The 27,807-nt window shown below is 51.1% G+C and overlaps 1 protein-coding gene across 5 annotated transcripts in view; it reads right to left on the bottom strand.

Moving 5' to 3' along the window:
• GRIK5 (glutamate ionotropic receptor kainate type subunit 5) overlaps positions 1–27,807 on the bottom strand; it is an 81,270-nt gene that overhangs the window by 47,005 nt on the left and 6,458 nt on the right. For 3 of the 5 annotated variants that reach the window (XM_021670400.2, XM_012461501.3, XM_021670399.2), the window contains exons 2-12: positions 24,233–24,361; positions 23,742–23,906; positions 21,298–21,395; positions 21,048–21,213; positions 18,278–18,456; positions 14,796–14,849; positions 14,532–14,693; positions 12,227–12,379; positions 11,731–11,835; positions 11,511–11,618; positions 827–1,030 (exon numbers count right to left, since the gene is read on the bottom strand). In XM_021670400.2, the coding sequence (XP_021526075.1) occupies positions 827–1,030; positions 11,511–11,618; positions 11,731–11,835; positions 12,227–12,379; positions 14,532–14,693; positions 14,796–14,849; positions 18,278–18,456; positions 21,048–21,213; positions 21,298–21,395; positions 23,742–23,906; positions 24,233–24,311 (1,473 nt within the window). In that variant the 5' untranslated portion in view covers positions 24,312–24,361. The other 2 variants (XM_021670402.2, XM_021670401.2) reach the window with 2 other exon arrangements.

The raw sequence follows: 27,807 nt of genomic DNA, 5'->3' as shown, positions 1-27,807 counted from the left end.
TGCACCCCACCTTTGCAGATGCTATTTCCCCTGCTCCAAATACACTTCCCTTCTCCCACACCCGCTTCACCTTGCTGATTCCTTCATGCCCTCTGGGAATCAGTTTGGGTATCATCTCTTTTGGGAAGCCCTCCTGGGATGCCTAACTGGGTCAGGAACTTCCTCTGGGCCCCCAACTCTGAGGTCCCCCATCACAGCCCAGATGGCTCTGTGCTGTGATCATGTGCTGTCTTGCACCCCAAAGAGACTCTGAGCTTTTGGGGCCACGGTCCAGATCCACTGTGCTCACAGTGGAATCCCATGCCCAGCAAGAGGCAAGGCACATAGTAGGTGATCAATAAACACCCGCTGAATGAGTGCATGTGTGAATTCTATATGCAGCCCTCCAGATCCAGGACATGCCAGACTCCCTGGCAGGTGCTGGGCATAGCACACAGGTGAGGTGTATGCCCTGCTCTCAGCCCTGCCTCCTGCAAGAAGCCTTTGGCCACCTCAGGCATTTTCCTGCTCCCCACTCCATGTCTTTCATTCACTTAACAAATCTTTGCACACCAACTAATCCAAGATGGCATGAAAGGAGCATTTGGCAAAGCAGGACACAGCAGGTGATGCATGCACCACCTCTCCTCCCCCATCCTGTCCCATGGCACACGCCAGGCACAGGCACACAGAGCAACAGAGGTGGTGTGAGGAGCCCTTTGTGACTCCTCCTCTTCTGCCACCAGCCAGGCTGCTCCTAAGACTCGACTGGCTGGCTGTCTGCCTGTCCTCCCTCACTCACAGGGTCTATGCCCCCTCCCCAGCCCCAGCCCCAGGCCAGCTGTACCCGGTTGATGAGCTCGCCAACCATGCCTGTCCAGGAGCCATTGGGCTCAGGTGCCCCGTACAGCCCGTCCTCCACCAACCGCAGGCGGTAGCGGAAGCGCAGCAGCTCAGCCAGTTCCCGCAGCATGTCCACGCAGAAGCCCTCGAAGCGCTCGTTCCCCGACAGGGCCTGGAAGTTGGGCCGGCGCATGACGTATGGGTTCTCCTGGGTGGGCAAAAGAGAGCAGGGGTCAGAGACTGGTTGTCTGGGGGCTGGGTCAGGGATCCTGGAGCTCGGACCAGTCAGGTAGAGCAGGAATCTGCTGGCTGAGCAGGAATGATTTATTCATAGTACACATTTCTCACTTACAAATTCTCAGAGTGAGGAACAGACCTGAAAGTCAGGGAAAAAGCACATGGGTGCTACCAGCCCCTAGCAGATTGCAGGGATCCATTTTAATCTCCAGCAGCCAACCTGACGCTCATTGGTCCCAAGCTCAAATGCCTACGAGGGAGGAGGTAACTTCAGAGTGAGTCAGACTGGATAGAGCTTGTGCCAAAGTGGATCAGGGGCTTTCAGATTTCTTATTACAACCCACAGTAAAAGATACATTTTACTCTGCAACCCACACATGAACACACGTAACTAGACTTCATTCCACAGAAGTCCTTGCCCTAGTGACTATGGGCAATACACTCTGATATTTTCTATTCTGCTACACTTTGTCTTTTCACATGGCTGGTAATGACTCACCCAACCAATTTCATGAGCCACCAATGGGTCAAAGAAGGTATCCCTCACCAGGGTTTAGCTCCGGCCCAATGCCCCATGAGGGAGGCAGGCCAAAGATGACAGATGGTACAATTTTTTTTTCTTTTTTTTTTTGAGACGGAGTTTTGTTCTGTTGCCCAGGCTGGAGTGTAGTGGTGTGATCTCGGCTCACTGCATCCTCTGCCTCCTGGGTTTAAGTGATTCCTCTGCCTTAGCCTCCCAAGTAGCTTAGATTACAGGCACCCGCTACCATGCCTGGCTTTTTTTTTTTTTAGTAGAGATGGGGTTTCATCATGTTGACCAGGCTGGTATTGAACTCCTGGTCTCAAGTGATCCACCCTCCTCGGCCTCCCAAAGTGCTGGGATTACAGGCGTGAGCCACCACGCCCAGCCCAGATGGTGCAATTTTAAGAGAGTTTTGTAAAATCTCCTGATTATAAATGTTAGCAACTCTCATGCCTGAAATCGCAGTGCTTTGGGACGTTGGAGTGGGAGGATTGTTTGAGCCCCTGAGTTCGAGGCTGCAGTGAGCTATGACTGTACCACTGCACTCCAGCCTGGGCAACTGAGCAAGACTCTGTCTCTAAAATAAAATAAATGTTAGCAACTGATATGGTCAGGCTTTGTGTCCCCACCCAATTCTCACCCTGAATTGTAATCCCCATAATCCCCACATGTCAAGGGAGAGACCAGGTGGAGGGAAGTGAATCATGAGGGCAGTTTCCCCCATGCTCTTCTTTGGATAGCGAGTTCTCATGAGCTATGACGGTTTTATAAGAGACTCTTCCCCCTTCACTCAGCACTTCTCCTTCCTGCTGCCTTGTGAAGCAAGTGCCTTGCTTCCCCTTCCTCTTCTGCAATGATTGTAAATTTCCTGAGGCCTCCCCAGCCATGCTGAACCTGTGAGTCAATTAAATCTCTTTCCTTTATAAATTACCCAGTCTCAGGCAGTTCTTTATAGCAGTTTGAAAACAAACTAATATAGCAACCAATTCAAATTCTAATACCAATTATTATTAAATGTTCTGCAGGCCAAAACAAACACGCTTGTTAGTTTGCAATCTCTGACCTACAGTCAGTCTGCCACATTGACACTTGTATCTGATGGGTCTGAGCAAACTTTACTGTTCCATTGTGCCAAAGAAACACAAAAGCAGAAAGAATGGTCCAAGTGCTAGAAAGACAAGGCATGTGAAGATGGTAACAAATGGGAAACTTATCTGGACACAGTTATTGTCTAAATGGCTGTTTGTACAATGTCACTTTGGACTAATGAACAAAAGAACTTAGGACTTAGGGAAGAGCCAGGAAAGAGCTTTGGTTAAAATATCTACAACGAGGCCGGGCGCAGTGGCTCACGCCTGTAATCCCAGCACTTTGGGAGGCCGAGGCGGGTGGATCACGAGGTCAAGAGATCGAGACCATCCTGGTCAACATGGTGAAACCCCGTCTCTACTAAAAATACAAAAAATTAGCTGGGCATGGTGGCGCGTGCCTGTAATCCCAGATACACAGGAGGCTGAGGCAGGAGAATTGCCTGAACCCAGGAGGCGGAGGTTGCGGTGAGCCGAGATCGCGCCATTGCACTCCAGCCCGGGTAACAAGAGCGAAACTCCGTCTCAAAAAAAAAAAAAAAAAAAAAAAATATCTACAACGAGCCAGGCGTGGTAGCTCAAGCCTGTAATTCTAACACTTTGGGAGGCCAAAGCAGGTGGATGGCTTGAGCCCAGGAGTTCAAGATCAGCCTAGGCAACATGGCAAAACCCCATCTCTATAAAAACAACAACAACAACAACAAAAATTAGTTGAGTGTGGTGGCTTACACCTATAGTCTCAGCTACTTGAGAGGCTGAGGTTGAGCCCCGGAGGCTCAGGTTGCAGTGAGCCAAGATTGCGCCACTGCAGGCCAGCCTGGGTGATAGAGCAAGACTCTTTCAAAAAAAAGTAACATAAAATATTTGCAATGGTTATTGTGTATTGAGAACCTGTGCTATGCGTTCTCTCGATGACATCACTTTAATTCCTCACGGCGACCTTACACTAAAATGGGCATGAGTAGATTCCTTTTACACATGTGGACACCAAGGCTCAAAGTGGTCAAGTGACCTCCATCACCTCTCATTCATTCAACACATAATTAGTGAGTTCCATGACAGATGTGGCCACAGTATTGTGCTGCTGATGGGGTCCATTTCTTGCTGGGTCCAGACTCCTCGGTCTGGACTGGCCTTAGGATTTACTTTGGCCAACTGTACATAGCAGAAGTGATGCTGTGTGAATTTCAGAGCCTCAGCCTTCAGAGCAGTCCCCATTTAAGGAAGCCCAGGCTGGCCTGCTGGAGGGTGAGTAAACCAAGGCATGCCAGCCAACAGCCAGCATCCACAGACATTCTGCACTTTTTAGTCCAGTCTGGACACCAACTGAATGCTGCCACAGTGTGCCCAGGTAAAACCAGCCAAAGAACCACTGAGTTGACCCACAGAATCATGCAAAATTAGCAACTGTTATTGTTTCAGTTTCTGGGTTCTATTCTATCACACAGTGATAGAATCTCCTACTATGTGGCCAGGTCATAAGCTGTGGACTCCAGGACCCCACAGAGCCCTACAGCTGTAGGGCAATGGGATGGAGGGCAGTCAGTGATTCTCTATCAAGCTGCCTTTCCAGATCCAAAATTGTGGAACTGGGAACAAGAATGTAAGATAATACTAATAATAGCAGCAGCAGCCAACATTTCTTGTGGGCTTGCTATGTGACAGCAATTCTGTCAGCGTGGGAGGGCGGTATTATTACTTCTGTTTTAGAGATGAGGATGCTGAGGTCCAGAGAAGTGAAGTAGTAAGTGGCCGAGAAGGACAAGTTGGTCTGATTCCAAAGCTCCACTCTTAAGCCCCATGCTAGACTGAGCTCAAGTGGACAGAATCAGATAGTGGATATGGGAGAATCCAGACAGAGGTGAGGGACCCAGGCTGGGTATCAAAGCTGGAGAATCAGAAATCAAGACTCCTAGAGACAAGTGTCTGCCTCTCATACAGCCCCCTTGACATACAGAGAGGAGAACAGAGGCTCAGAGAGGTAAAGCGTCTAGCCCAAGGCCACTCAGCTAAAGCAGGGCAGTGGGAAGGGAGATGGGGCAGAGCTGGGCTTTACAACCTAATCACTGTGCACTCTGAACCCTGTTCCTTCCACTATGCCAAGCTGATCTCTAAATTCGAGACTGAGGAAGTTGGGTTCAGGGTCTCAGGAATGGGATCTTAGCTTAAAGAGACAAAAAGAGACTGGGGTCTGTGAATAGAACTCAAAATTAGATAACCATAATCTAAGACTCAACTTAGAGCCACAGACTATCAGAACAGAAGGGTCCTCAAAGAGCCTCAAAGCCAGGGTCTTCAGACTTCAAAGAGAATCTTATGCAGAAGCCCAACGCTGCAGCCAGACAATGAGATACTGCTAAGTCCAGTTCTAAGAATTTATCCTACAAATGGCTGTGCATCAAAAATGCAGGTCCAAGAAAGTCAGTGCAGCTTTGCTTATAGTGAGAACAAAGACTGAAAGAACCTAATTTGGGCCAAGTTAAAAAGATTATCGATGTCATAAAAGAATCCCAGGCAACCACTAAAATAGCAAGGTCTACAAGATATATTAGGAGGAAAAAAAACAAGCTACAGAACAACGTGTACAATATGCTACTCTTTGTTAAAGAAAAAGCAGGGATGTGCTTGTATATGCATAGACACTGCTGGAAGGACGGTGACCTCTGAAAAAAGAAAATGAGAGACCCATGGAGGGAAGGAAACTGATTTTTCACTCCTCACCCACCTTGTATTCTTTGAATTCTATTTTACATAGGTTTGTATTAACTTTTGTCCCTTCCCCAATTTTATTTATTTATTTATTTTTGAGACAGGGTCTCACTCTGTCACCCAGGCTGGAGTGCAGTGGCACAATCTTGGCTCACTAGAACCTCTGTCTCTTGGGCTCAAGTGATTCTCCCACCTCAGCCTCTGGAGTAGCTGGGACCACAGGTGCGTGCCACTAAGCCTGGCTAATTTTCGTATTTTTTGTAGAGAGAGGGTTTCATCATGTTGCCCAGGCTGGTCTCCAACTCCTGAGCTCATGATCTGCCCACCCCAACCTCCCAAAGCTCTGGGATTAAAGGCATGAGCCACCACGCCCAGCCCCCTTCCCCAATGTAATAAATTTTTAAAATGTGAAGTATGATATTTAAGTGTGTATGGAAATGCATGGTTGGCTGGGCTTGGTGGCTCACATCTATAGTCCCAGAACTTTGAGAGGCCAAGGAGGGAGGATCACTTGAGCCCAGGAGTTCAAGACCAGCCTGGGCAACATAGTAAGACCCTATCTCAAAATAACTTATAAAAGATAAAAAGAAATGCAGAGTCAAGAAGAACCAAAGTAATCCTTAATAAGAAAAGCAAAACTGAGGGTTTACCCTGTCAAATATTAACACTTAATTTAAAGTTATAGTAATTAAGACACTGCAGTACTAAACAAAGATAGACAAATAGACAATAGAATGGAGTGTTTAGAAACCCACAAAAAAATGGATATTGATTTGTGACAAAGGTGAAACTGTCGTGAAGGGGGAAGAATGATTGTTAAAATAAATAGTGCTGCTGAATTAAATACCCATATGGAAAAAAATTATTCTGGCCGGGCACAGTGGCTCATACCTGTAATCCTAGCAGTTTGGGAGGCTGAGGCAAGTGGATCACTTGAGGTCAGGAGTTCTAATATGGTGAAACTCTCATTTCTACTAAAAATACAAAAATGAACCGGGTGTGCTGGTGGGTGCCTGTAATCCCAGCTACTTGGGAGGCTGAGACAGGAGAATCATTTGAACCCAGGAGGCGGAGGTTGCAGTGAGCCAAGATCACATGCCACTACACTCCAGCCTGGGCAAGGGGCGGGGGAGGGGAGGGGAAGAGAAAGTATTCTGACTCCCCTACCTCACATGCTACATAAAAATCAATTTCAGGAGGATGGCAAACCCAAATGTAAAAGGCAAAATTATTAAGTTTTCAGAAAACAAATAGAATATCTTCATGATATAAGGGTATGCATAGAATTCTTAAACTCTTAAACCATTAACCATAAAGGAGAAAAGTTGATAGAGTGAATTTAAGTAAAATTAAAAATCAAATGCTTTTATCCAAAAGATACTACTGAGAATGAAAAGGTAACCACAAAGTGGGAGAAGGCATTTGTAATACACACATGACTTATACCCAAGAATGTATAAATAACTCACAAATCAATAAAAAGGTCATATATCCAAATATTTTTAAATGGAAAAAGACATGAATAGGAACCTTGCAAATGAGGATTTCCAAATAGCCAATAAAGGGCCAGGTGTGGTGGCTCATGCCTGTAATCCCAGCACTTTAGGAGGCCAAGGTGGGTGGATCCCTTGAGCCCAAGAGTCCAAGAACCAGCCTGGGGAACATGGTGAAACCCTATCTATTAAAAGAAAAAAAATTTTTTAAATTAGGTGGGTGTAGTGGTGCATGCCTGTGGTCCCAGGTACTCAGGAGGCTGAGATGGGAGAAGTGCTTGAGCCCGAAGTAGAAGCTGCAGTGAGCTATGATTGGACCACTGCACTCCGGCCTGGGTAACAGAGCAAGACCCTCTCTCAAAAAACAAAAACAAACAGAAACCAAATAGCCAATAAACACAAAAAGGTATTCTATCTCCCTGATCATTAGGGAAACGCAAATGAAAACCACCATATGTGGTTGGTACCTTAATACACTCACCACTGACGAAAACAAGGAGCAAGTGGAAATCTCATCCATTTGCTGCTGCTCGGCATGAAAGTGAAAGTGGTTCAATCACTTTGGAAAACACTTTTGCAAAACCTGCTAAAGCTGGGACCAACACCCTGCGACCCAGTAACTCTCTGGAACACCCCAACAGAAACATAAATACATGTTCTACTGCATGGAAGAGAACCTTCCTAGCTGTACTATTCCTAACAGCAAAAAGCCAGAAACAAACTTCCATCTAGATTTGATGAATCAGTAAATTGCAGTACATTCAACATACAACAGTGAGACTACACTCCTTGCAATGACACAGATGAATCTCATAATGTTGGCGAAAGAAGCCAGTCTCAAGAGAGAACATACGGTATGATGCCATTTATATGAGGTTCAAAGGCGGGCAAAGTCGATTTATGGTGACGGAAGCTGAGATGGGGGTTAGCCTTGGTGAGTCAGTGATTGGAAGGGCATGGGGAGGCTTTGGGTTGAGGACAGCTGGTTGGTTACACAGGTGTGTTCAGTTTTTGAAACTTCAGTGAGAAGTTACACAATTTGTGCACGTTTCTGTATGTGTGTTACATTTCAACAAAAATCTCTGGAAAGTAAAAACAAAAAATTAAAGTACAGTAGGTTCTAGAACAATCCTCACAAGCTGATTGCTTGGATGCTTTCACGAACCTGGGATCCAAATCCATATCCAGGATTTCCCAGAGTGTAAACAACCCTGATCTAGTCCAACCTCCTCACTCTACTATGAATATTTTACTTATTTATTTATTAATTCTTTTATATATATATATTTTTAGACAAGGTCTCACTCTGTTGCCCTGGCAGTGGTGTGATCTGGGCTCACTGCAGCCTCAACCTCTTGGGTTCAAGCAACCCTCCTGCATCCCAAGTAGCTGGGATTACCGGTGCGCACCAACATGCCCTGCTGATTTTTGTATTTTTAGTAGAGATGGGGTTTCGCCATGTTGCCCAGGCTGGTCTCAAACTCATGGGCCCAAGCGATCCTCCCGCCTCAGCCTCCCAAAGTGCTGGGATTACAGATGTGAGCTACCATGACCAGACTGCTAGGAATACTTTAATCCCCTCACTTTAAAGGAGGATACTGAGGCTAGAGAGAAGAGACCTCCTGAGGTCACATAGTGTGTGGATGGCAGTGCCAGGCACAGCACACAGTACTGAGGGCTCAGAAAGAAGAAGAAATAGAGGCAATGTGGTGCAAAAGACAGGTGTGTAGACTCTGCTGCCTTCTAACCAGGTGGCCTCAGGCACATCCTTTAACCCTCCCATGCCTTCATCTGAAAATCAGGGCTGCTATGAAGATTGAGTCACATGAGCACAGGGCTTGTGGCACAGCACTCAAAGCCATGAACCACTACGACTGCTATTTGTACCTAGGATACAAGCTCAGGAGAGGGAGGGAGGGAGCTCTCATGCATGCCTTGGGCACTGCAAAGGCTTTTTTAGCTCATGTGATCCTCTCACAGCCCCTCAAGGTGAGATGCAGACCTATTTTACAGATAAAGCTATGGAGACTGGATAGTTAAGTGACTTGAACTAGTAAGAATGGAGGAATGGGACTGAGGTCCCTCTGTCCGCAGCAGAGGGACTACTTTTACTACCATACTAGTCACCAAAGGGCAGAGTGAGGCATCACAGCTCAATGAAGGGAATCCTCAGGACTGCCTGGGTGCCCTGAGAAATTCTCCAAGACTAGGGCAAGGCCAGGGGCTGAGGAGGGCAGGCCCCTGCACAGCCTCAACTCTATAGGACTTATGGACCCCTAGCTTCCCTGTGGGGCCTCTCTCCATCTCAGCGCCAGCCCACCCTATCCCAGCACCAGACCACAGAGCCTGACCCAGGGGCAGTGCCAGCCTGCACTCCATCACCAAGAGCCCCTCACTCCCACACTTAGACCACCTCTAATCCCTAGCAGCATCTTTCATGGGCCAAGAAGCTTTCCTGACTCCAGATCTGACCCTACCCCTCCCTGCTCAACACGCTCTTTCCAAGGTAAAGCATAGGACAACTGAGTCCTTCAAAGCCCTTTGCCACCTGCTGCCTCACAGCCCCTATGCTGCCTCAGTCCCATGGCTCACCACACCCCTCTGTGCTTGCTGGGTGTTGGGCATGGCTCTAGGCCCTGGGAACAGAGCAGTAAATGAGACAAATCCTAACCCACATCTTGCCCTAGGCACCCAGTTTGGGTCACATGTGAATCCCCAAGTGCCTGACACAGGTCTTGCTCAGAAACCCATGAAGGCAATACCGGTGAATGAACGGGACTTGTCTGGATGTGTACACAGAGGCTGTTGCCTCCCTGTTCAATCTGACAAATGCCTCCTAAAACTCCAGCTCCTGGTCCTCCTGCTCCTCCTGCTGCCTGGGATATTTTCTGCACACCCAACTCCTATGCAACTCCATCTAACACAGCCTCTGCCAGGAAGCCTTCCTCTGGCCTCCTAAAGCGGATTCAGTCCCTCCTTTCTTTGGGAGTCCCTCATTGTGGGAATGACTATGTCCAGATCTGTCTCCTTCATCAGACTGGGCCACCTCCCAGTGCCACCCGAGAGCACCTGACTCATTTCTGTGCTTCTAGAATGTAAGGGCCAGCACCATGCAGCTTGGTAAATATTTATGGAATGAATAAGTGAATCAACCTATCAAGAGAAGAGTAAACATCAGGAAGGGAAGAACAATATGGGCTCCCAGGCCTGGAGAAGTAAGGAGGAGAGTGAAGAGACACTCGAAGCTCCCAGTGTCATGGCTCAGCTCTCCTAAACTCCCCTCCCTGACCTCTGTGCCCTGTTCCCCACCAAGCCCCCCAACTCTTCTGCCTCCAGGAGGCTTCAGAAACTGACCATACCCCACAGCACAGAGGGGCCAACTGGTCCTAGCCAAGCCCCCAGGACCCCTTGGTGAGGCTGTTAGGAGGTGTCTGGTTTCCCGTCTGCAGGCCATCTGTCCCTACACAACAGGCTCACTGGCCCTCCTCCAGAGAGATTTGAGGTCCATTTTAGATCAGAAGTTCCCTAGGGACCAAGGGAACCACTCGCAACTCACTGCTTCAGGGGGCCTCTGACATCCTGTAGAGTCCTCTGGTAACCCTCTCTGAATATCAGCATCCACAGCTAAGAGCTGGCACAGATCAGAGTTACTGAGCAGCTCCCTCAGTAACAACGAATTCTGACAGGCTGCAGACTTGGCTGCTCTGAAGAGCGTGGCTGCCTCGCGTATCCAGCCTCCAGGCCAGGTGTTTGGGGAAGGCTCCTGCTCACCAGGCCCTGTGCGTCACCCTCTCCCTGACCTCCTAAAGCACTGGAAGCCCATTGTACCTGGCGGGAAGCAGCAGGGCACCAGCTCTGAGCCTGACACTCAGCTCCTCCAGGGACTCACCGTGTGACCTGCTTCCTTACCCTCAAAAGGAGGAAATGAGACCAAGCTCACAACAGTAGCCATGAGGTCTAAAGAATGATGCTTGGAAAGGGCCTAGCACAGGGCCTGGTGCAGAACAGGTACTCAATAAATACTTGGCACACAAAGACTCCTCTGCCTCTGATTTGGTGAAATGTAGGAGTGGCATCCCCAGGGCTACAGGACAATGCCCCTGGCTGGTGTTTGGTGGGAGGTCTGGAGCTTCAGAGCACAGAGGTCAAGACTCAGGCTCTGAAGGATTAGAGATATGGCTTCCTGTCCTGGATGTGCTGGGTACTTGCTGTGTGACCCTGGGCAAATCACCTCCCCTCTCTGAGCCTCGGTTTCCACATTTTCAAGATGGACACTGAGTTGGCATGTATTAACACACTCGGTTGGCAAGGGTGGCAAAACAACTGTTCTGGCAATCATGATTCATCAGGACCGACCAGGGCCAGATACTGTGCAAAGAGCTGGGTTAAACTTGGCCCTGAGGGCAGTCTGCATCCTCCTCTGCTCTGGCAGCACTTAGAATGGTGATGCCTTGTTCATAACCTGGAGTTGCTGGGTGTAGGGAATCCCAGCCCCCACTGGCCTGTGTGCTGTGCCAGCCAATGCATCCCTCCACCTCATGGAGGGGGCTAGGACTGGGCTCAGGGCAGTGTCAGGGAAGGCCCAGCATTCAGGCCCCTTCACTTACCACCCCCAGACCCCCATCTAGGGCCACTCACCAGGATGGTCGTGACCACCAGGGTCTTGTTGGCCAGTGTCTGCGACAGGTTGATGTCCAGGGTGGTGGCGTTCATGGCTAGGGTGCGGTTAGAGTACCACACCCCAATCTAGGAGGCAGAGAAGGTGCTGTCAGTTCAGGCCCCTGAGGTCACGGCAGCCTCTGGGCCTGCCCCCACCCTCACCCTGGCAGGGCTCTGGCGTTGTCTTGGGTCTGCTCACCTCACGGTGGCCCTGCCGGGACTTCTCTAGGATACGCAGGGTATAGTTGGTTCTCTGCCCTTTGCTGTTGAACTCGACCCGCCCGGTCAGCCCATCATACTCTACCTGGCAGGGCGGGGAGGCGGGGCAGAGGGAGGGTGCAGGGGACCAGAGATGGGCAGGGAAGGCCCAGCGGGGATGAGACAACCAAAGAGAAAGGCACAGACAAATTGGGGTGGAGGGGACAAGAGAGAGAAGAAGAAGACCACAGTCAAAAGAGCAAGATAACATGCAAGGAAGCAAGGGGAGATGGGACAAAAGGTATGAAGAGGACAAGTCTCAGAAGGAGAGAGAGAGTGCAACCCAGACAGGCAGCAACAGCCAGGAGTGGACAGGGGAGGCAGTGGGTAAGGTGTGAGGAGGAGGGAGGGCAGAGGGCCACAGGGTGGACACAGTGAGTGCTCCCACCTGAGGTGGCCATGCCCTGCCTCCTCTGCCCACTCCCACTCGGGCTCACCATGCGCAGGTAGTTCATGAGGCTGGTCCCATGGGGCCAAATGTTGGCTGATGTACAGGCCAGAGGCTTCACGCCAATCTCCTGGCTGCGGTTCAGCTCTCGGACGGCACTCACCACCACATGCACGGCGTCAAACATCAGGGCAGCTGACAGCTGGAGTGAGACAGAGGCGGAGATGGGATGGATAAGAGGCTGCTTAGCCAGGGGAGCCCCCAAGCTGCCACCCTCAAGCCCTTGAATAATTTCCCTCTCTCCAGGAATGGGAAACTAGGTGGGTCAGGAGGAAGTTGCTCTGGTGTCTTTCTCGGGAATTGGAAATGACAGTGGGGAAGATGTGTATGCCTCCCGTGTCTTGGTGGGAGTAGGTCTTCTAGATTGCATGTGGCCATGTGTCTCTCAGAGGGTCCCTGGATGGCCAGCTGTGTCACCTGCACGGGCAGGTGTGTCTGGGAATCTGGGTGATGCAGGCTGGGGAAGATGGCCATAGTCCCCGTCTGAGTGTATCTGCGGCATGTTTACTTCAGTGGGGCTGGATGACAGTGCCCATTCGTCTATATGCAGGGTGGGTGTGGTGTCAAAGAGGCAAGAGCATATAATGGTTGGTCCTGGGCCTGTGAGGCAGGTGGCTCAGAGCTAAAGGCCTAGCTCTGCTATTTCCTCATTCTGTGATATGGCTGAGTCCCCATTCTTCCCTGAACCTCAGTTTCCTTCTCTGTAACATGAAGATAACAGTAATCCCTACCTTCATGTGTTGTGGTGATCTGGTAACATAATGCCTATAAAGCACTCAGAACAGCACCTGGCACACAGAGAGCATCCCATACACTCTGGCCACCAAGCTGTGACACAACCATGGTGTCTGTGTGTGCTTGTGTGTGTGTGTCCTAGCTGTGTTAGTTTGACAGTCTGACTATCTGCGTTGGGCAGATGTGCACAGGAGTACACACAAACGTGCCTCTGTATTGGGGTGTGTGATGTCCCTATGTGGACCCATCTGACTCAACAGCTTGGTGTCCACGTGCACTCTGCATGTAGGAGTATCTTGGTGTCTTGGTATCTGAGTAGATGTCTATGAACAAATATACATAAACATGCATCTTTTGTATGCTGGCATTTATTCAACATCAATTATCAGATACCTGTTAGGAACTACAGACTGTTTTAAGTGCTGGGAATACAATGGTGAGCAAAGTAGAACCCCCTGCCCTAATAGAACTTACAGTCCTCAAATCCGTATCTCTATGTAAGTCTAATATACAGCAAGCCATATCATGATGAAATAAGCAAATAGAAGTGCTATGGAAAAAGAAAAGGCAGGAAGGGGTGAAAAAGTAGGTAGTTTACCTTTTTTTTTTTTGAGACAGAGTCTCGCTCTGTTGCATGGGCTGGAGTGCAGTGGCACAATCTTGGCTCACTGCCTTTTCTACCTCCCAAGTTCAAGCAATTCTTGTGCCTCAGCCACCCGAGTAGCTGATACTACAGGCATGTACCACCATGCCCGGCTAATTTTTGTATTTTTAGTAGTTTCACCATTTTGGTCAGGCTGGTCTCAAACTCCTGGCCTGAAGTGATCCTCCCGCGTCAGCCTCCCAAAGTGCTGGGATTAAAAGTGTAAACCACCACACCTGGCCAATTTACTTTAGACAGAGTCTCACTCTCTTGCCCAGGCTGGAGTGTGATGGCACAATCTCGGCTCACTGCAACCTCCGCCTCCCAAGTTCAAGTGATTCTTCTGCCTCAGCCTCCTGAGTAGCTGGGATTATAGGCACTCGCCATCATGCCTGGCTAATTTTTGTACTTTTGTAGAGACGGGGTTTCACCGTGTTGGCCAGGTTGGTCTCAAACTCCTGATCTCAGGTGATCTGTCCACCTCGGCTTCCCAAAGTTCTGGGATTACAGCTGTGAGCCAGCGTGCCTGGCCAAGTTTACCATTTTTTTTAACAGGAGGAGGAAGGAAAATCTCATACCTGAGGGGACACTGGAGCAATGTCCTAGTGATGGGGAGCAAGCCGTCACTTCTCTGGGGAAGTGCACAGGAAGCAGGGGGAAGAGGGTGTGCAAAGGCCCTAAGGTGCACCTGTGCTTGGGGCACTAGAGGCACCTCAAGGAGCTGGTGTGGGCAGAGTGGTGTGACAGGTAGAGGGAGAGAAGGAAGGCATGGGCCCAACCCATCACAGAGCCACATCATGAGACCTCAGGGAGGGCCAGAGGGTTCTGAGCATGATCCGAGTGAGTCTGAAAGGAGCCCCCAGAAGTACCTATGTACAGAGTGTCTCTGGGTGTGACTGAGTATGTGTGTACTCACCGCAGGGCCCGGGTATGTGCTGGCTTCACAGTTCTCCCTCCAGGACATGTTGAGGCTGCGGACAAACTCAGGGTAGAAGGGGTGGGATGTGTTGAACATGGAGAAGCCCAGGATGTTGGAGGAGTCCTCCACGATACCGTCCAGATGCAGGATAGGGAAGTCCTGGGACGAGAAATAGGTGGTAAGGCCTGTGGCTGAGCCCTGAGTGGGACAGCTGCAGTGGGAGGGAAGTGGGGGCAGAGAGGGGCCAGAGGGTGTACACACCATGGTGGTGAGGATGTACTTGTAAAACGCTGAGGTCATTCCCAGTTCCGAGGCCTGGAAAACACAGGGAGACAAAGAGGCAGAGTGAGAGACAGAGACCCACAGGCAGAGATGGGGAGGATCCAAGAGAGGAATAGAGATTTAGAGACAGGCCTGGCAAGAAGACACCCCATGAGAAACACAGTAAAGTAAGAGATGCTGAGACAGACAGGGAGGCGACAAGTGGGGGCAGAGGGAGGCCTTAGTCCCTGATGTCCCACCATGCTGACTGCTGTCCCAGGTGTGACAGAGATTTTGCTAGAGGAGACAGTAAGACCCCCAAATGCCCCACCTCTCATAAAGGCACTTAGAAGATGTCCTTCTGGAGATAGGCAAGAAGAAGCCTCAGAAACAGGGCAGGGAGGAAAATTATCTTTTTTGGTTGTTTGTTTTTAAGACAAGGTCTTGCTCTGTCACCCAGGCTGGAGTGCAGTGGTGGGATTGTAACTTAATGCAGCCTTGACCTCTCAGGCTCAAGTGATCCTCCCACCTCAGCTCCTGAGTACTTGGAATCATAGGCATGCACCACAATGCCAAGCTAATTAAAAAAAAATTTTTTTTTTGTAGAGATTAAGTCTCACTATGTTGCTCAGGCTGGTCTCAAGCTCCTGGCCTCAAGCAATCCTCCTGCCTTGGCCTCCCATAGTGTTGGGATTACAGATGTGAGCCACCAGTCCCAGCAGAGAGGAGAGCCTTAATTTTAACCCCTACACTCTCCAAAAGCCATGGTTGGGCTGCTAATGAGTAGGGCTCAATCCAGTCATAAAGTTAGAAAATCGATCTCCTGCAATCTTTAAAAGTCTGCTTTGCAATAATAGCAGCCAGTTTGAATGTCAAGATTCATTCTTGAGTCCCTTTTCTCATAGTCCTCAAGGAAAACAAAGCTGGAAAAACTCCCGGCCAGAAGCACTCAAGTCTGTCCCCCTACGAGAATCATAACATTAAAGGGTACCAGCTTGCATTTCCTGGGTGGCAGGGGTTGGGCTCTCATCACGTGAGTGTCAGGGAAGGGCAGGCTTGGAGAGGGAAGAGACAACTGTTCACAGGGCTGTCATGGGAGTGGTTGGGATCCCAGCCCAGGCCTGTCTACCTCCCAAACCTGTAACCTCTTTCCTAAGCCATCCTGTCTCAAGAGTCCAGTGGATTCTGTTCACACTTCCTGTGGGCTATGTCAGCAGTGACATACAGTTTTTTCTTTTTTGAGACAGAGTCTTGCTCTGTCGCCCAAACTGGAGTGCAGTGGTGCGATCTCAGCTCACTGCAACCTCCACCTCCTGGGTTCAAGTGATTCTCCTGCCTCAGACTCCCAAGTAGCTGGGACTACAGGCATGTGCCACCATGCCTGGCTAATTTTTTGTATTTTTAGTAGAGACGGGGTTTCACTGTGTTAGCCAGGACGGTCTTGATCTCCTGACCTCGTGATCCGCTCACCTCAGCCTCCTGAAATGCTGAAATTACAGGCGTGAGCCATCGCACCCAGCTGACATATAACTTTAATTAAAAAAAAAAAAAAGTAGAGAAAATAAATAATACAAATTCGATTATGAAGAAAAATTAAGATCAGTGTAGTAGAGCTGGGTACAGTGGCTCACGCCTGTAACCCCAGAACTTTGGGAGGCTGAGGCAGAAGGATCACTTAAAGCTAGGAGTTCAAGACCAGTCTGAGCAATATAGTGAGAACTTGTCTCTAATAAATAAATAAATAAATATTAAATAAAAATAATTTTTAAAAGAGCAGGTTTGAGAAGCTGAGGCGGGTGGATCACTTGAGGTCAGGAGTTCAAGACCAGCCCAGACGACATGGTGAAACCCTGTCTCTACTAAAAAAGAGAAAAATTAGCTGAGCGTGGTGGCACACACCTGTAGTCCCAGCTACTTGGGAGGCTGAGGGAGGAGAATCGTTTGAACCCGGTAGGTGGAGGTTGCAGTGAGCTGAGATTGCACCACTGCCCTCCAGCCTGGGTGACAGAGCAAAACTCCGTTTCAAAAAATTAATAATAAAATAAAACAAATAAAAGAGCAGGGAAGCAAATGAGTGATTGGTGAGTATGGATCATTGGTAAACAGAATGTGCCAGGCCCACAGGGGAAGGTCCTGGTGCTCTGGTCTCCCCCACGTGCCCTTGAGCCAGTCCTTTCCTCCCAATCCCCAGATTCTTCATCATGACATCTGTCCTGTGGGGTGGGGTGAAAGCCAAATTAAAGAATACATGCAGGCCAGGTGCAGTGGCACATGTTTGTAATCCCAGCATTATAGGAGGCTGAGGCAGGAGGATCACTCAAGCCTAGGAATTTGAGCCCAGCCTGGGCAACATAGCAAGACCCAGACGCTATAAAAAATTAAAAAAAAATTAACCAGGTGTGGTGGCACAAGCCTGTAGTCCCAGCTACTCGGGAGGCAGAGGCAGGAGGATTCCTTGAGCCCAGGAGTTTGAGGCTGCAGTGAGCTAGGATCACACCACTGCACTCCAGCCTGGGTAACAGAGCAAGAGCCTGTCTCAAAACAAAGAAAAAAGCCAGGTGCAGTGGCTCATGCCTGTAATGCCAGCACTTTGGGAGGCTGAGGTGGGTGGATCACCTGAGGTCAGGAGTTCAAGACCAGCCTGGCCAACATGGTGAAACCCTGTCTCTACTAAAAATAAAAATAAAAAAATTACCTGGGTGTGGTGGCGGGGGCCTACTTGTGAGGCTGAGGTGGAGAATCTCTTGAAACCAAGAGGTAAAGATTGCAGTGAGCCGAGATCGTGCCACTGCACTCCAGCCTGGGTGACCCAGCAAGACTCTGTATCAAAAAGAAAAAAGAGGGCCGGGCGCGGTGGCTCACGCCTGTAATCCCAGCACTTTGGGAGGCCGAGGCAGGTGGATCACGAGGTCAACAGATTGAGACCATCCTGGTCAACATGGTGAAACCCCGTCTCTACTAAAAAATGCAAAAAATTAGCTGGGCATGGTGGCACGTGCCTATAATCCCAGCTACTGAGGAGGCTGAGGCAGGAGAATTTCCTGAACCCAGGAGGTGGAGGTTGCGGTGAGCCGAGATTGCGCCATTGCACTCTAGCTTGGGTAACAAGAGCGAAACTCCGTCTCAAAAAAAAAAAAAAAGAAAAAAGAAAAAAGAGTTCAATAAAAAATCCTTCAGAGCTATGAGGTAGCCAGCTCTGACTCTGGACAAGGCACTGCCCTACATTCTTTACCTGCCACTCACTCATTAACCCCCACAATCCACTGAGTAGGAACCATTCACAGAGAGAAGGGGTGACTGCCCAGGACCACACAACCAGGAAGCAGCCAGGCTGAGAGACAAACTTTATAATTATCATCTTCATGGAAGAAGGTCTTGAAACCACCTTTTGATTCCTGAGGCCCATGGGCATCTGGTGACTTAATCAGTCACCCCAAGTTTCTGGCCCCAGCCCTTTGGGAAATCAGAGGTGTGGGGCTCACCTTTCGGAGGATGAGGTGGGAGATGGAGGCGTTGGCATCGATGATGATGGTGGACACCTTGTCATCACGGATCTCCTTGAGCAGCGGCGTGGGGTCCCGGCTGTCGTCCAGCATCCTCACTGACAGTGTCTCCTTGGAGATGAGGAAGCCACGTACCAGTTCCTCCAATCGCAGCAGGCCTGAGGGAGGGGTGGGGCCTTGGGTTGGAGCACTTCCGGGTGCCCAGGCATGGTGTAGACACTCCCTCCTCCTCAACATGGGGCAGCTGGGCAGGGGACTGGAGGGTGTGCCAAGGACATGGGGCAGCTGGGTCCCATGGGGTAATGTTCTCGGAGACCTGAAGCCTGGGCCCTCCCCAATTAAAATACCAACCTAGATCTCTTCCTAGAACTTCACATTCCTGTCTCTGCCACCTTCCTGACCCCTCATTGGGGTGTCTAATGTGCATCTCACCCTTACTCTCCTTGCTCAACCACCAAGGCTTCCCCATGTTGGTGAGCAGCATCTCCAGTGTGCCGGTTGCTCAGGCCAAAACCCTGGCTTCCTCTCTTTCACATCCAATCTAAACACATCAGATCCCCTCGCCCTGTGCCACTGTCAGCACCCTGCCCTGAGCTACGACCAACTCCTGCCTGCTGCAATCCCCAAGCCTGCCCTTGAGTCTGTTCCCTACACAGCAACCACAATGATGCAGGTCAGATATGCTCCTCCTCGCCTCAAACCCTTTCATGGCTTGTCAGTTCGGAGTCCTAAAGGCCAAAGTCCCCACAGCCTCCAAAGCCCCACACAACCTGCCCACCTTCCTTGTTACTGCCCAGATTGCAGGAGCTCAAGACCAGCCTGGCCAATACAACATCTCTTAATAAAAAAAAAAAAAGCACTTGTTGAGTAGGTGCTCTGTGTCAGGCTCTGCTCTTGATATCGGGTCAGCCGTGAGTGAAGTAAACCAGGTACAGGATGAGGAGAGGAGTTGGGCAATAAACACTGTAAATAAATACATTACATGGTTAGAAGCAGTGAGTTCTGTGTTAAAGCAAAAGTGAATTATGAAGACTAGGAGTCTAGTGTGGGCATGGGGTGGAACTTTAAATGAAATGGTGGGCAGGGCCCTCATTGAGACACTAGAGACTGATCCCTAATAGCCTAATACCAAGAGCCGGGCCTGGCACACAGCAGCTGTTCAATAAATACTTTTTTTTTTTTAACCACCCAGCCTGCAGCCCCTCCTTTCCCCATCACTCACTCTTTGGGCTTGAGCCACATCACCCCCTTGCTGTTCTATACACACCACAGTCTTGCTCCTGTCCTGCAGCCCTCACTCTGGCTGTTCCCTTGTCCTGGAACCCTCTTCTCTCACATTCTCAAATGGCTCCCTCCTTCCCCTCGTCCAGGTCTCTACTCCAAGGTCACTTTCTCAATGAGGCCCTCACCCACCATTTCATTTAAAGTTGCACCCACTCCCACACCATTCTTCATAAGTCATTTCTACTTTTCCATAGAACTCACTACTTTTAACCACGTAATGCACTTGTTTGTGGTGTTTTTTGCCCAACTCCTCTCATCAGAATGGACTTGGACTATTTCACCCATGGCTGATCCCTAATACAAACAGCAGTGCCTGGCACATAGCAGGTGCTCAATAAATACCTTTTTTTTTAAGAGATGGGGTCTTGCCATGTTGCCCAGGCTGGTCTTGAACTCCTGGCCTCAAGCCATCCTCCTACCTTGGCCTCCCAAAGTACTGGGATTACAGGCGTGAGCCACCACACCTGGCCCAATAAATACTTCTTGAAGGAGGAATTCCTTCTAGAGGCTATGGAGCATAGTCCCTCCCTGCCTCAAGCTCCACAACCACAAATCTATCAGCCTACTGACATCTCATGTCAATGTCACACCATGCCCAACATGTGCCCCTTATGGATTGTGTTCCTCCTCGGCAGAGGTCTCTCACCATCCCTGGCCCCACTCTCCTCTCCCTCACTGCCTCTCACATCACCCTGGCCCGCTCATTCCCACTGCCACTACCTGGGCCCAGACCAGTGTTGCCTCTCCCCTGCCTTATGCTGGTCTCCTTGCCACTCCTCTTGTCACTCTCCAGTCTATTCTCTACACTGCAGCCAAAAGGTTCTTCCTACAACACAAATCCGACCCTCTGCCCTCGCCCTGCCCTGTGTGGGGATCTTCCATGGCTCCCATCATCTCTTGCTTCGTTGTTCCCACATTTCAGCCACTGGGAGCATCCACAAGCCTCTTGAGGGGGCTGTGCTCCCTGGACCCTCCACCTCTGCCCCTGCCACACTCTCTGCTTAGAACCTGTTTCCTCTTTCTTCCCATACCCTTCAGATTCAGCTTGGATATCCCTTTCTCATAGACACAGGCTCCGAATCTCCCAGATGGATTAGGATCCCTCCTATGTAATACCAGACGCTCCACGTGCCTCCTGGCAGCACACGTACCACTCTGTATCACAACAGCTCAATGACCTATGACCTCCACTAGAACTGGAGTTCCAAGCACCCAGGGACCACGCCCAGGGCCTAGCAGAGGGCTTTGACATGGCAGGTGCTTAGTCACCATCTGGGGATTAAATGGATCTCTCTGGGGAGAGAAGGGGGTCTGTGGAACCAGAGACCTCAGTTTCTGAAGATGGGAGAAGAGCCTGGTGCCTGGGTGCCCTAGGGTTCTAACTAGGGGCCAGTGAACAACTGTGTGGGACATCAGATCTCTTGGGAAGGAACAGAAAAGAAAACATCCAGATCTCCTCCCTCACACTCAGCCTTGGCGCAGATGAGGCTGGCCGAGGGGTAGTTGAAGGACTTGAGGATTCGGGAGACCGCCAAGCTGACGTCCTCGTTACTGGGGTACAGGCTGACAGATGCGAAGCGAAGGTACTGAAGGCGGGGTGTCTCCTCGGGACCCACCTTGATGTGGGGGATCTGGACAGAGAGGAAACTTTGGCCTCCATCCTGCTCCTCAGAACCACTTCCCACCACAGCCCCAGCCCACACTCCCCACCTCACCTCCTTCTCCCCACAGATATGGCTCACGGTGGAGGCAGATGCTGGGCTGGACGAGGGCCCCAGGACAGACACGACCCCTTTGGGCAGGATCTGACACACTGCAAGGGATGGGGAAGAGATCACAGAGTCAGGGACTCCCTGCCTCCTCTCCTTCCTCATCTCCCAGGGAGTCGCCATGGCCCAGGAGAGGATCAGACACTGGCAACTGCCTGATCCTCTTCTGCCATCCGGGACCCAGAGGGCCAGTCTCTGACCCCACCCAACAAGTGAACATGAGGGGGCATGAGACAGAGAGAGATGAGGACACAGCAACAGAGGGACAGGTCAGGCCAAGGGAGATCAAAGGAAGGGATAAAGAGAAAGAGACACCAGGGGCCTCCTCTGCCTGCAAAGCCTGTGCCTAGTCCCTCAGCTGCTGTGTTGTTCTCAACCTTTTCAGCCGTGCCACAGTCTATGGTGCACTCACTACCTTCTCCCTTGACCCCGCAGCCCAGGTCCCCTGGATCCTCCCCACACTCCAAACACCACTCTCCTGCCACACTTACTTCCTCCTCTTTCTTCTGCTTCCTTCCTCCTTAGACACATGTATGTCTCAAGACTGGGAAGAAGATAGCGCTGTTTTGCCTGTCCAGTGCCTGTTCTCATGGCAGAACCTTAACTTCTCCTGGGGGAACTATTCCCTACCCTTCAGTCCAGGGTTCCCAGGATTGACTGGCACCTGACGCAGGCCTTGGGGAGTCACAGAACCCCATTCTCTGAGCCACAGCAACCAGTTCAGAGATGCACATGGGTTCAAATCAAACCATGGAGCTCCTTCCCCAGGTCTTTTGCTACAATTATCACTGGGTTTGCTAAACTTGTGAGATGTAAGCTTGGTGCTGCTGGGGCCATCTTGCCACCAGTTGAGAGACCATTTCTGAAAATGAAGCCAACTCAGAGGAAAGCAGGCCCCAGAGGTAATGACACAGAAAGACTCCCAGGACATCATTTGAATGCCTGGATCCAGCCATGCCTGAAACAAGCCTAGAAAATCATTTGAACACCTGGATTCAGCCATGCCTGAAATTTGTCCTTAGGTCTTTTAGTGACTGTGAGATAATAAGTTCTCTTTTTTCCTTAAACCAGGCTGAGCTGGGTTTCTGCCATGTCTAACTAAAAGCACCATAACTGAACACCTCATTTCCTCCAAACTGGCTCCTTCTGGACCTTCCACACTGGTGAGGGCTCCACCATTCACACAGACCAGATGCCCGGAAATGGTCCTTGCTTTCAATCTCTCTCCTGACAGCCAATTAGTCACCACATCCTCTCTTCTTTGTCCTCAAATTATCTCACATCTGTCCCCTTCTCTTTAACCCCTTGGCCCCTGCCCTAGTTTAGGACTCTCAACTCAGGCATATACCAGAATCCTCACTCATCACCCAAATCCAGCCTCCAGATTCTCTTTACAGAAGCCTTGCTCCCTGGTACAAACCTATCAATGGCTTCCCAGTGCCTGTGGGTGAAGGTGGCATCTTCCACCCTGGCACTGTAGCCTCCTTGAGCCATCCTGATGATCTGCACAGCCTCACTTCCTACTGCCCTGTCATACTTAGCCCTGACATCTCACAATCTCTCCAAATATGTCCAGATGGATTCAGGATGGGCTCAACTGCACACCCATTCCTTGGCTCCAAACACTTCCCTCTGCTTCTACCCTGATCCCCACCCCATCTCCAGACTCTAGGCACATGCCTGGAATGCCATCTTCCTTTTCACCCTCCACCCCAGCTTCTCCCAAATTGTACTGTGTGCCACACCGGCCAAAAAGGCCTGTGAAATGCCATACCCCATTCTCCCTCTTGGTAATTTGAAACATACATGAACACCATAAAGCCTCTGATAAGGCCTGCAAGAAAGAAACCTGTCTAAAACATGTTTTATGGCAGCATCTCCCAAATGTCTAACTCCTTCACATCTGTTCAAGTGACACCTTTGAACATTCAGCCCATCAGTATTCCACAGACACTTCCACACCCCCGTCATGTGGCCAGCTGTGCTTGGAGCCACACCACTCTTTCTACATCCTGTTCCCTCTCAGAGCCCAGCTTCAGACTAGCCTTCTCCAGAATGCTTTTGCTGACCCTCACCAGAGGCTCCTGCCCTCAATGCCTGGGGCTTGTTATTAAGCTCTGAGGACTAATAAGCATCCCCAGCCAGCTGGGATGGTAGGGCTTATCTTTCCTATGCCACCCTGCACTCCCCCAGAGCAGAACTGGGGCTTATGCTCTCCCTCCTCTCCAACCCAGCAGCCATGTCTGGGAAGAAGGCAGAGACAGACATAAAGGAAGGGGGAAGATGGAGCTAGAAGAGGACAAGGCCAGGCTAGAGGCTGGGGGCAGAGGGACGGACTGAGAACCACCAGCCTGCCCTGCCTCACCCCACGCCCCCATGGCCCCACTCACTGGTGTCCGTGGTCTCGTACTGGCTGTCCCGCTGCAGCTCAAAGATGTCTACTTCCACTCGGGCCTTGGCTGGGACCTCGATGATCCCGTTGATCTGCTCCCGGGCCAGGGCCAAGGCCAGACGCTCACCACGGCCACACACTGTCTGATCATCCAGGATTGCAGCTGAGGGGACATGAGGGTTGGGGACCAGACTCCTGGGTCCTGAGGAAGGAGGGGGCTAGGGTCCTGGACTCCTGGGCTCTAGGGTGAGGTGGGTGCAGGGACCAGGAGTCTAGACACCTAGATCTGAGGTTGGTGGAAGCTAGGGGTCTGGACTCCTGGGTCCCAGGGGAAGGAGAGGCTGGGAACTAGAGGCTGGGACTTGTTGATGCTGAAGAGAGCTGAGACCCAGGTCCTGAGGGACTGGCATGCCTAGGTCCCCAGAGGAGACCCAGGTCCTGACGGGAGGGTCTCTGAGGATGCAAGGACAGGGTGCGGGAGGGCCTCACCCATGCGCAGTGATGAGAGCACCTGGCAGCTGGGGCTGGCGAAGGCAACAATCAGCAGCAGCAGCAGCTCAGCCGGCATCTTCCTCCCCTCCTCATGGGGACGCAGCTGCCGCGGCCCCCACTCGCCACCTGCAGGGAGACCCCACAGCCCAGGGGGAGACTGCTATGTGGGGGGATGGAACCCCTTGGAGGTCTGCTGGATGAGGTGGTCACCAAAGCCTTGGGGACATTGTGGGTGAGCAGTTCACAGCTCCGCAGAGCCCTGCTCTGTTTAGAAGCTGACAATACTGAAGGCATTGGGAGAAGGGAAGCTCAGCTCAGAGGGACACTACCAGAACGGAGGTCACAGTGCTCAGGCGCTGAATGGGACAGGGTGCAAGAGAGAGGATGGGCACAGCTACCAAAGCAGGAGGGAGGCATGTGAGGATCTCAGATGAGAGTAAATTCCTGGGACTAGACCCACCCTAATAGGAAACCAGGAAGTGCCACCCCCCACCCAGTCCCGCCCGTCTCTGGGCAGGCAGCCGTTACTAGGCAACAGAAACCGGCTGGAGAGGATGCGGTGGTTGCTAGGCAACCCCATCCCAGGCCTCACTTGCCACTTTCCTGACGTCCCCAGTTCCCACAATCCCATGGGGAGAGAGGCCTGGATATCTGAGGTCTGGAGGGGAGAGTACCCGGAGTTAGAAAACTTTGGGAGAGATGGAGAGATGGAGAAAAAGAGAGACTGTGTGTGTGTGTGTGTGTGTGTGTGTGTGTGTGTGTGTGTGAGAGAGAGAGAGAGAGAGAGAGAGACAGAGGTACACACAGAGCCCCACAGATGAATGGACCCAGAGCACTAAAAGGGCTAAAAAAAAAAAAAAAAGAGCAAAGAGAGAGAAGGGAAGAAACAGAGAGATACAGAAGTGAAAGAGAGGCTTAGAGAGGGGAAAGACACAGAGACTCAGAAAAAGAGAAAGGACAAAATAGAAATACAAGGGAAGACAAGACAGCAAGATAACAGGAATACGGAGATAGAAATGGAGACAAACAGAGAAGGAGAGCTACAGGCAGCTAGGGAGAGGACTAGGAGAGAGAAAGAGGGAAGAGACAGGAGGATGGAGAGGCAAGATAGAAGCAAGGACAGAGCAGGGAGAGGAAGAGAGAGGGGCAGGCTGGAGAGGAGGAACCAAGGCACAGGCGAGACACAGGAAGAGGGAGACAGAGGATGAAGAGAAAATACGAACTAACTCGGATACAAGCAGGAAGAACTGGAATGGAGGAGTAAAGCAGGGAGTGGGCTGCCTGCCAGAAGTGGGTGCGAAACTACTGCCCCCCAACTCTGATGGGGAGCAGAAGTAAAGGGGGAGATGGTGCATCTTTGCTCCTAACAGCTCTCCACCCCCAAGGAGTCAGGGATTCCTCCAGGCACCCCAGCCTTCTGCAAGGCAACCACTGGGCAAGGAGTTTGGCCAGATGCACAGTTCCACTCCCCCTGGCCAAGGGCTATGCCCCAAGGGAAGGGATTCTTGAGTTTCTATGGAGTAGGATTACTGTGGGGGCCCAGAATGCTGTGAGGTGGGCCTGGATCTTGGACCCCACTCAATGCCCATGAAAGGAGAGCTTGAGCTGGTGAAACTGTGGAATGAGAACTTCAAGGGAAGGACAGAGGCACAAGTCCTTCTGACCATCTCAAGTGGCCTGGAAAACCCAGGCTGGGGATCAGTCCCAGCTCTGCCCCCAACTCACTGAGTGATAATGAGCAAGTCACCACCCTCTGGGCCCCTGAGAAAGAGAGGGTGCAGAGTAGGAGAGCATGCTGGCCAAGCTGGGGACTGCAAATTATAATGTGGATTAAGGTGAAGGCTTGTCAAGGATGGAGACGCAAGGGATGCTGGGAGACCCGGAAGGAGTGCTCACAGTGGGAGGAGTGTGAAGGGCAGGGCTAGGATAGAGGCAGGAGTGGAATGGGTCATGCTAAGACACCAGGGACTCCTGGGGCAAAAAGGGAGCAGAGGACAGAAAGACCGAGGGAGAGATGAGGCAGAAGGATAGAGACCCACAGGTGGCAGGCAAAGGTGAGAGCAGACAGAGAAAGACTATATATAAAACAGGGTTGAAGGGGCAGCAGGTGGACACAGAGATACACATAGAAAGACAGCCCAAGAGGTAGGAACTGAGGCTAAGTGAGAGAGCAAGAGACAGACAGCCTAGAAGCAAGACATCAAAAGGGATAGAGTCAGGGTGTCAGGAGGCCCAGGACTCACAGACCCAGAGGCTGGGCAAAGCCAGATAAAAGTCAAAACCCAGCAGAGAGCTGAGCAACAGGGCCCCCCCATGGAGAGAGACAGACAAGTGGGCAAAGGAGAGATATCAGCGAAGGTGAAAGGCAAGGAGGGTCAGCAAAGGCACACGGGGTGAGGGAGAAGGCAAAGGAAGATAAAGAAAGCAGCAGGCACAAGACTTGGGAGGAGGAGAGAAATGGCCAAACTCTGCAAAGAGGGCCAGTCGGAAAGAGAGAGACAGCATGTCAGAGTTGCACGGCAAGCCCATAGAAAAGGAAGGGGCAAGGGGGAAAAGCACCTGGGAGAGAGAAAGGGGGAGTCAGGGAGGAAAACTGAGGTGGGGAGGTGGAGTGAGTTCCCTAGAGGGGCACAGGCAGGGACAGGGCAAGCGCCTATAGGAGGGGCCAGGCCCACACAGCGGCACAGCCACCCCAAGACACTCAAGAATGCCCTGTGGGGGAGCAGGTGATCCCAGGGCCCGAAAGCCCCCAGACAGGGAGAAGAATGGGAGCAGAAAGGTCATACGAGGTAATGCAGAAGTGGGAAAGAGGAAGGGAGTGGGAAGAGCCAGACCAGCCAGGAAAAGTCACCATGGACCACGGAAAGGTGGGGCAGCAGCTAAGGAGGGTGGGATGGAGGAGCCAGGCACCCAGAGTGGATCTGGGGGAAAGAGGTGGAAAAGTGAGAGAGGCAAGACAGCCTCCCAGCCCAGAGGCAGAGAAAGGGAGGAGAAGAGGTGAGCAGAGGTACAGAATGAGGTGTGGAAAGAGAGAAGGAGACCTGCTAAGGGAGGCCTCTGAAAGAGGGAAGCCAGGGGCAAGGAGTTTGGACAGAAAGAAGGATCTAAACAGAGACATGCCAAGAGCAGCCTGGGGTAACAGCAAAAAGAGAGAAGTTGGGCAGAGTCAGAGACTGAGCCCAAGAGACACAGGAAATGGGGGCTCAAAAACGGAAAGACATCTCCAGGAGACAGAGACTGGATGGGATGGGGACAGGGCCAGGGCCCACCGCAGGCAGAGGATGAGGCTCAGAGGAACGCAAAGAGCTAGTCTGGGACCAGGACAGAGGCTTGGAGACAGCAGGGGCACAGACATGCCAGGGGTCCGGGGCAAGTGACAGCCCGAGTAAGAGCAGTCAGCCCCCTAGGACCCAAGAAAGCTGGGGGGTCAGGGGTGGTAGTGAGCTGTGTACCCAGAAGAAGGGGCGAGAAGAGGTCGAGGTGAATGGAGGCTGAGGAGATGGAGGGTGCAGAGCAGGCCCCTAGTGGGGGAGGGTACTTGCCAGTCCGGAGAACGGGGAGAATGTGGGCCC

This window comes from Aotus nancymaae, unplaced genomic scaffold (assembly GCF_030222135.1).
Source record: "Aotus nancymaae isolate 86718 unplaced genomic scaffold, 86718_ANA_hifiasm-v0.15.2.pri h1tg000028l, whole genome shotgun sequence".
Taxonomy (NCBI): Eukaryota; Metazoa; Chordata; class Mammalia; order Primates; family Aotidae; genus Aotus; species Aotus nancymaae.
Note: the sequence above shows the minus strand (reverse complement) of the source record. Positions and strands in the feature narration are given on the sequence as shown.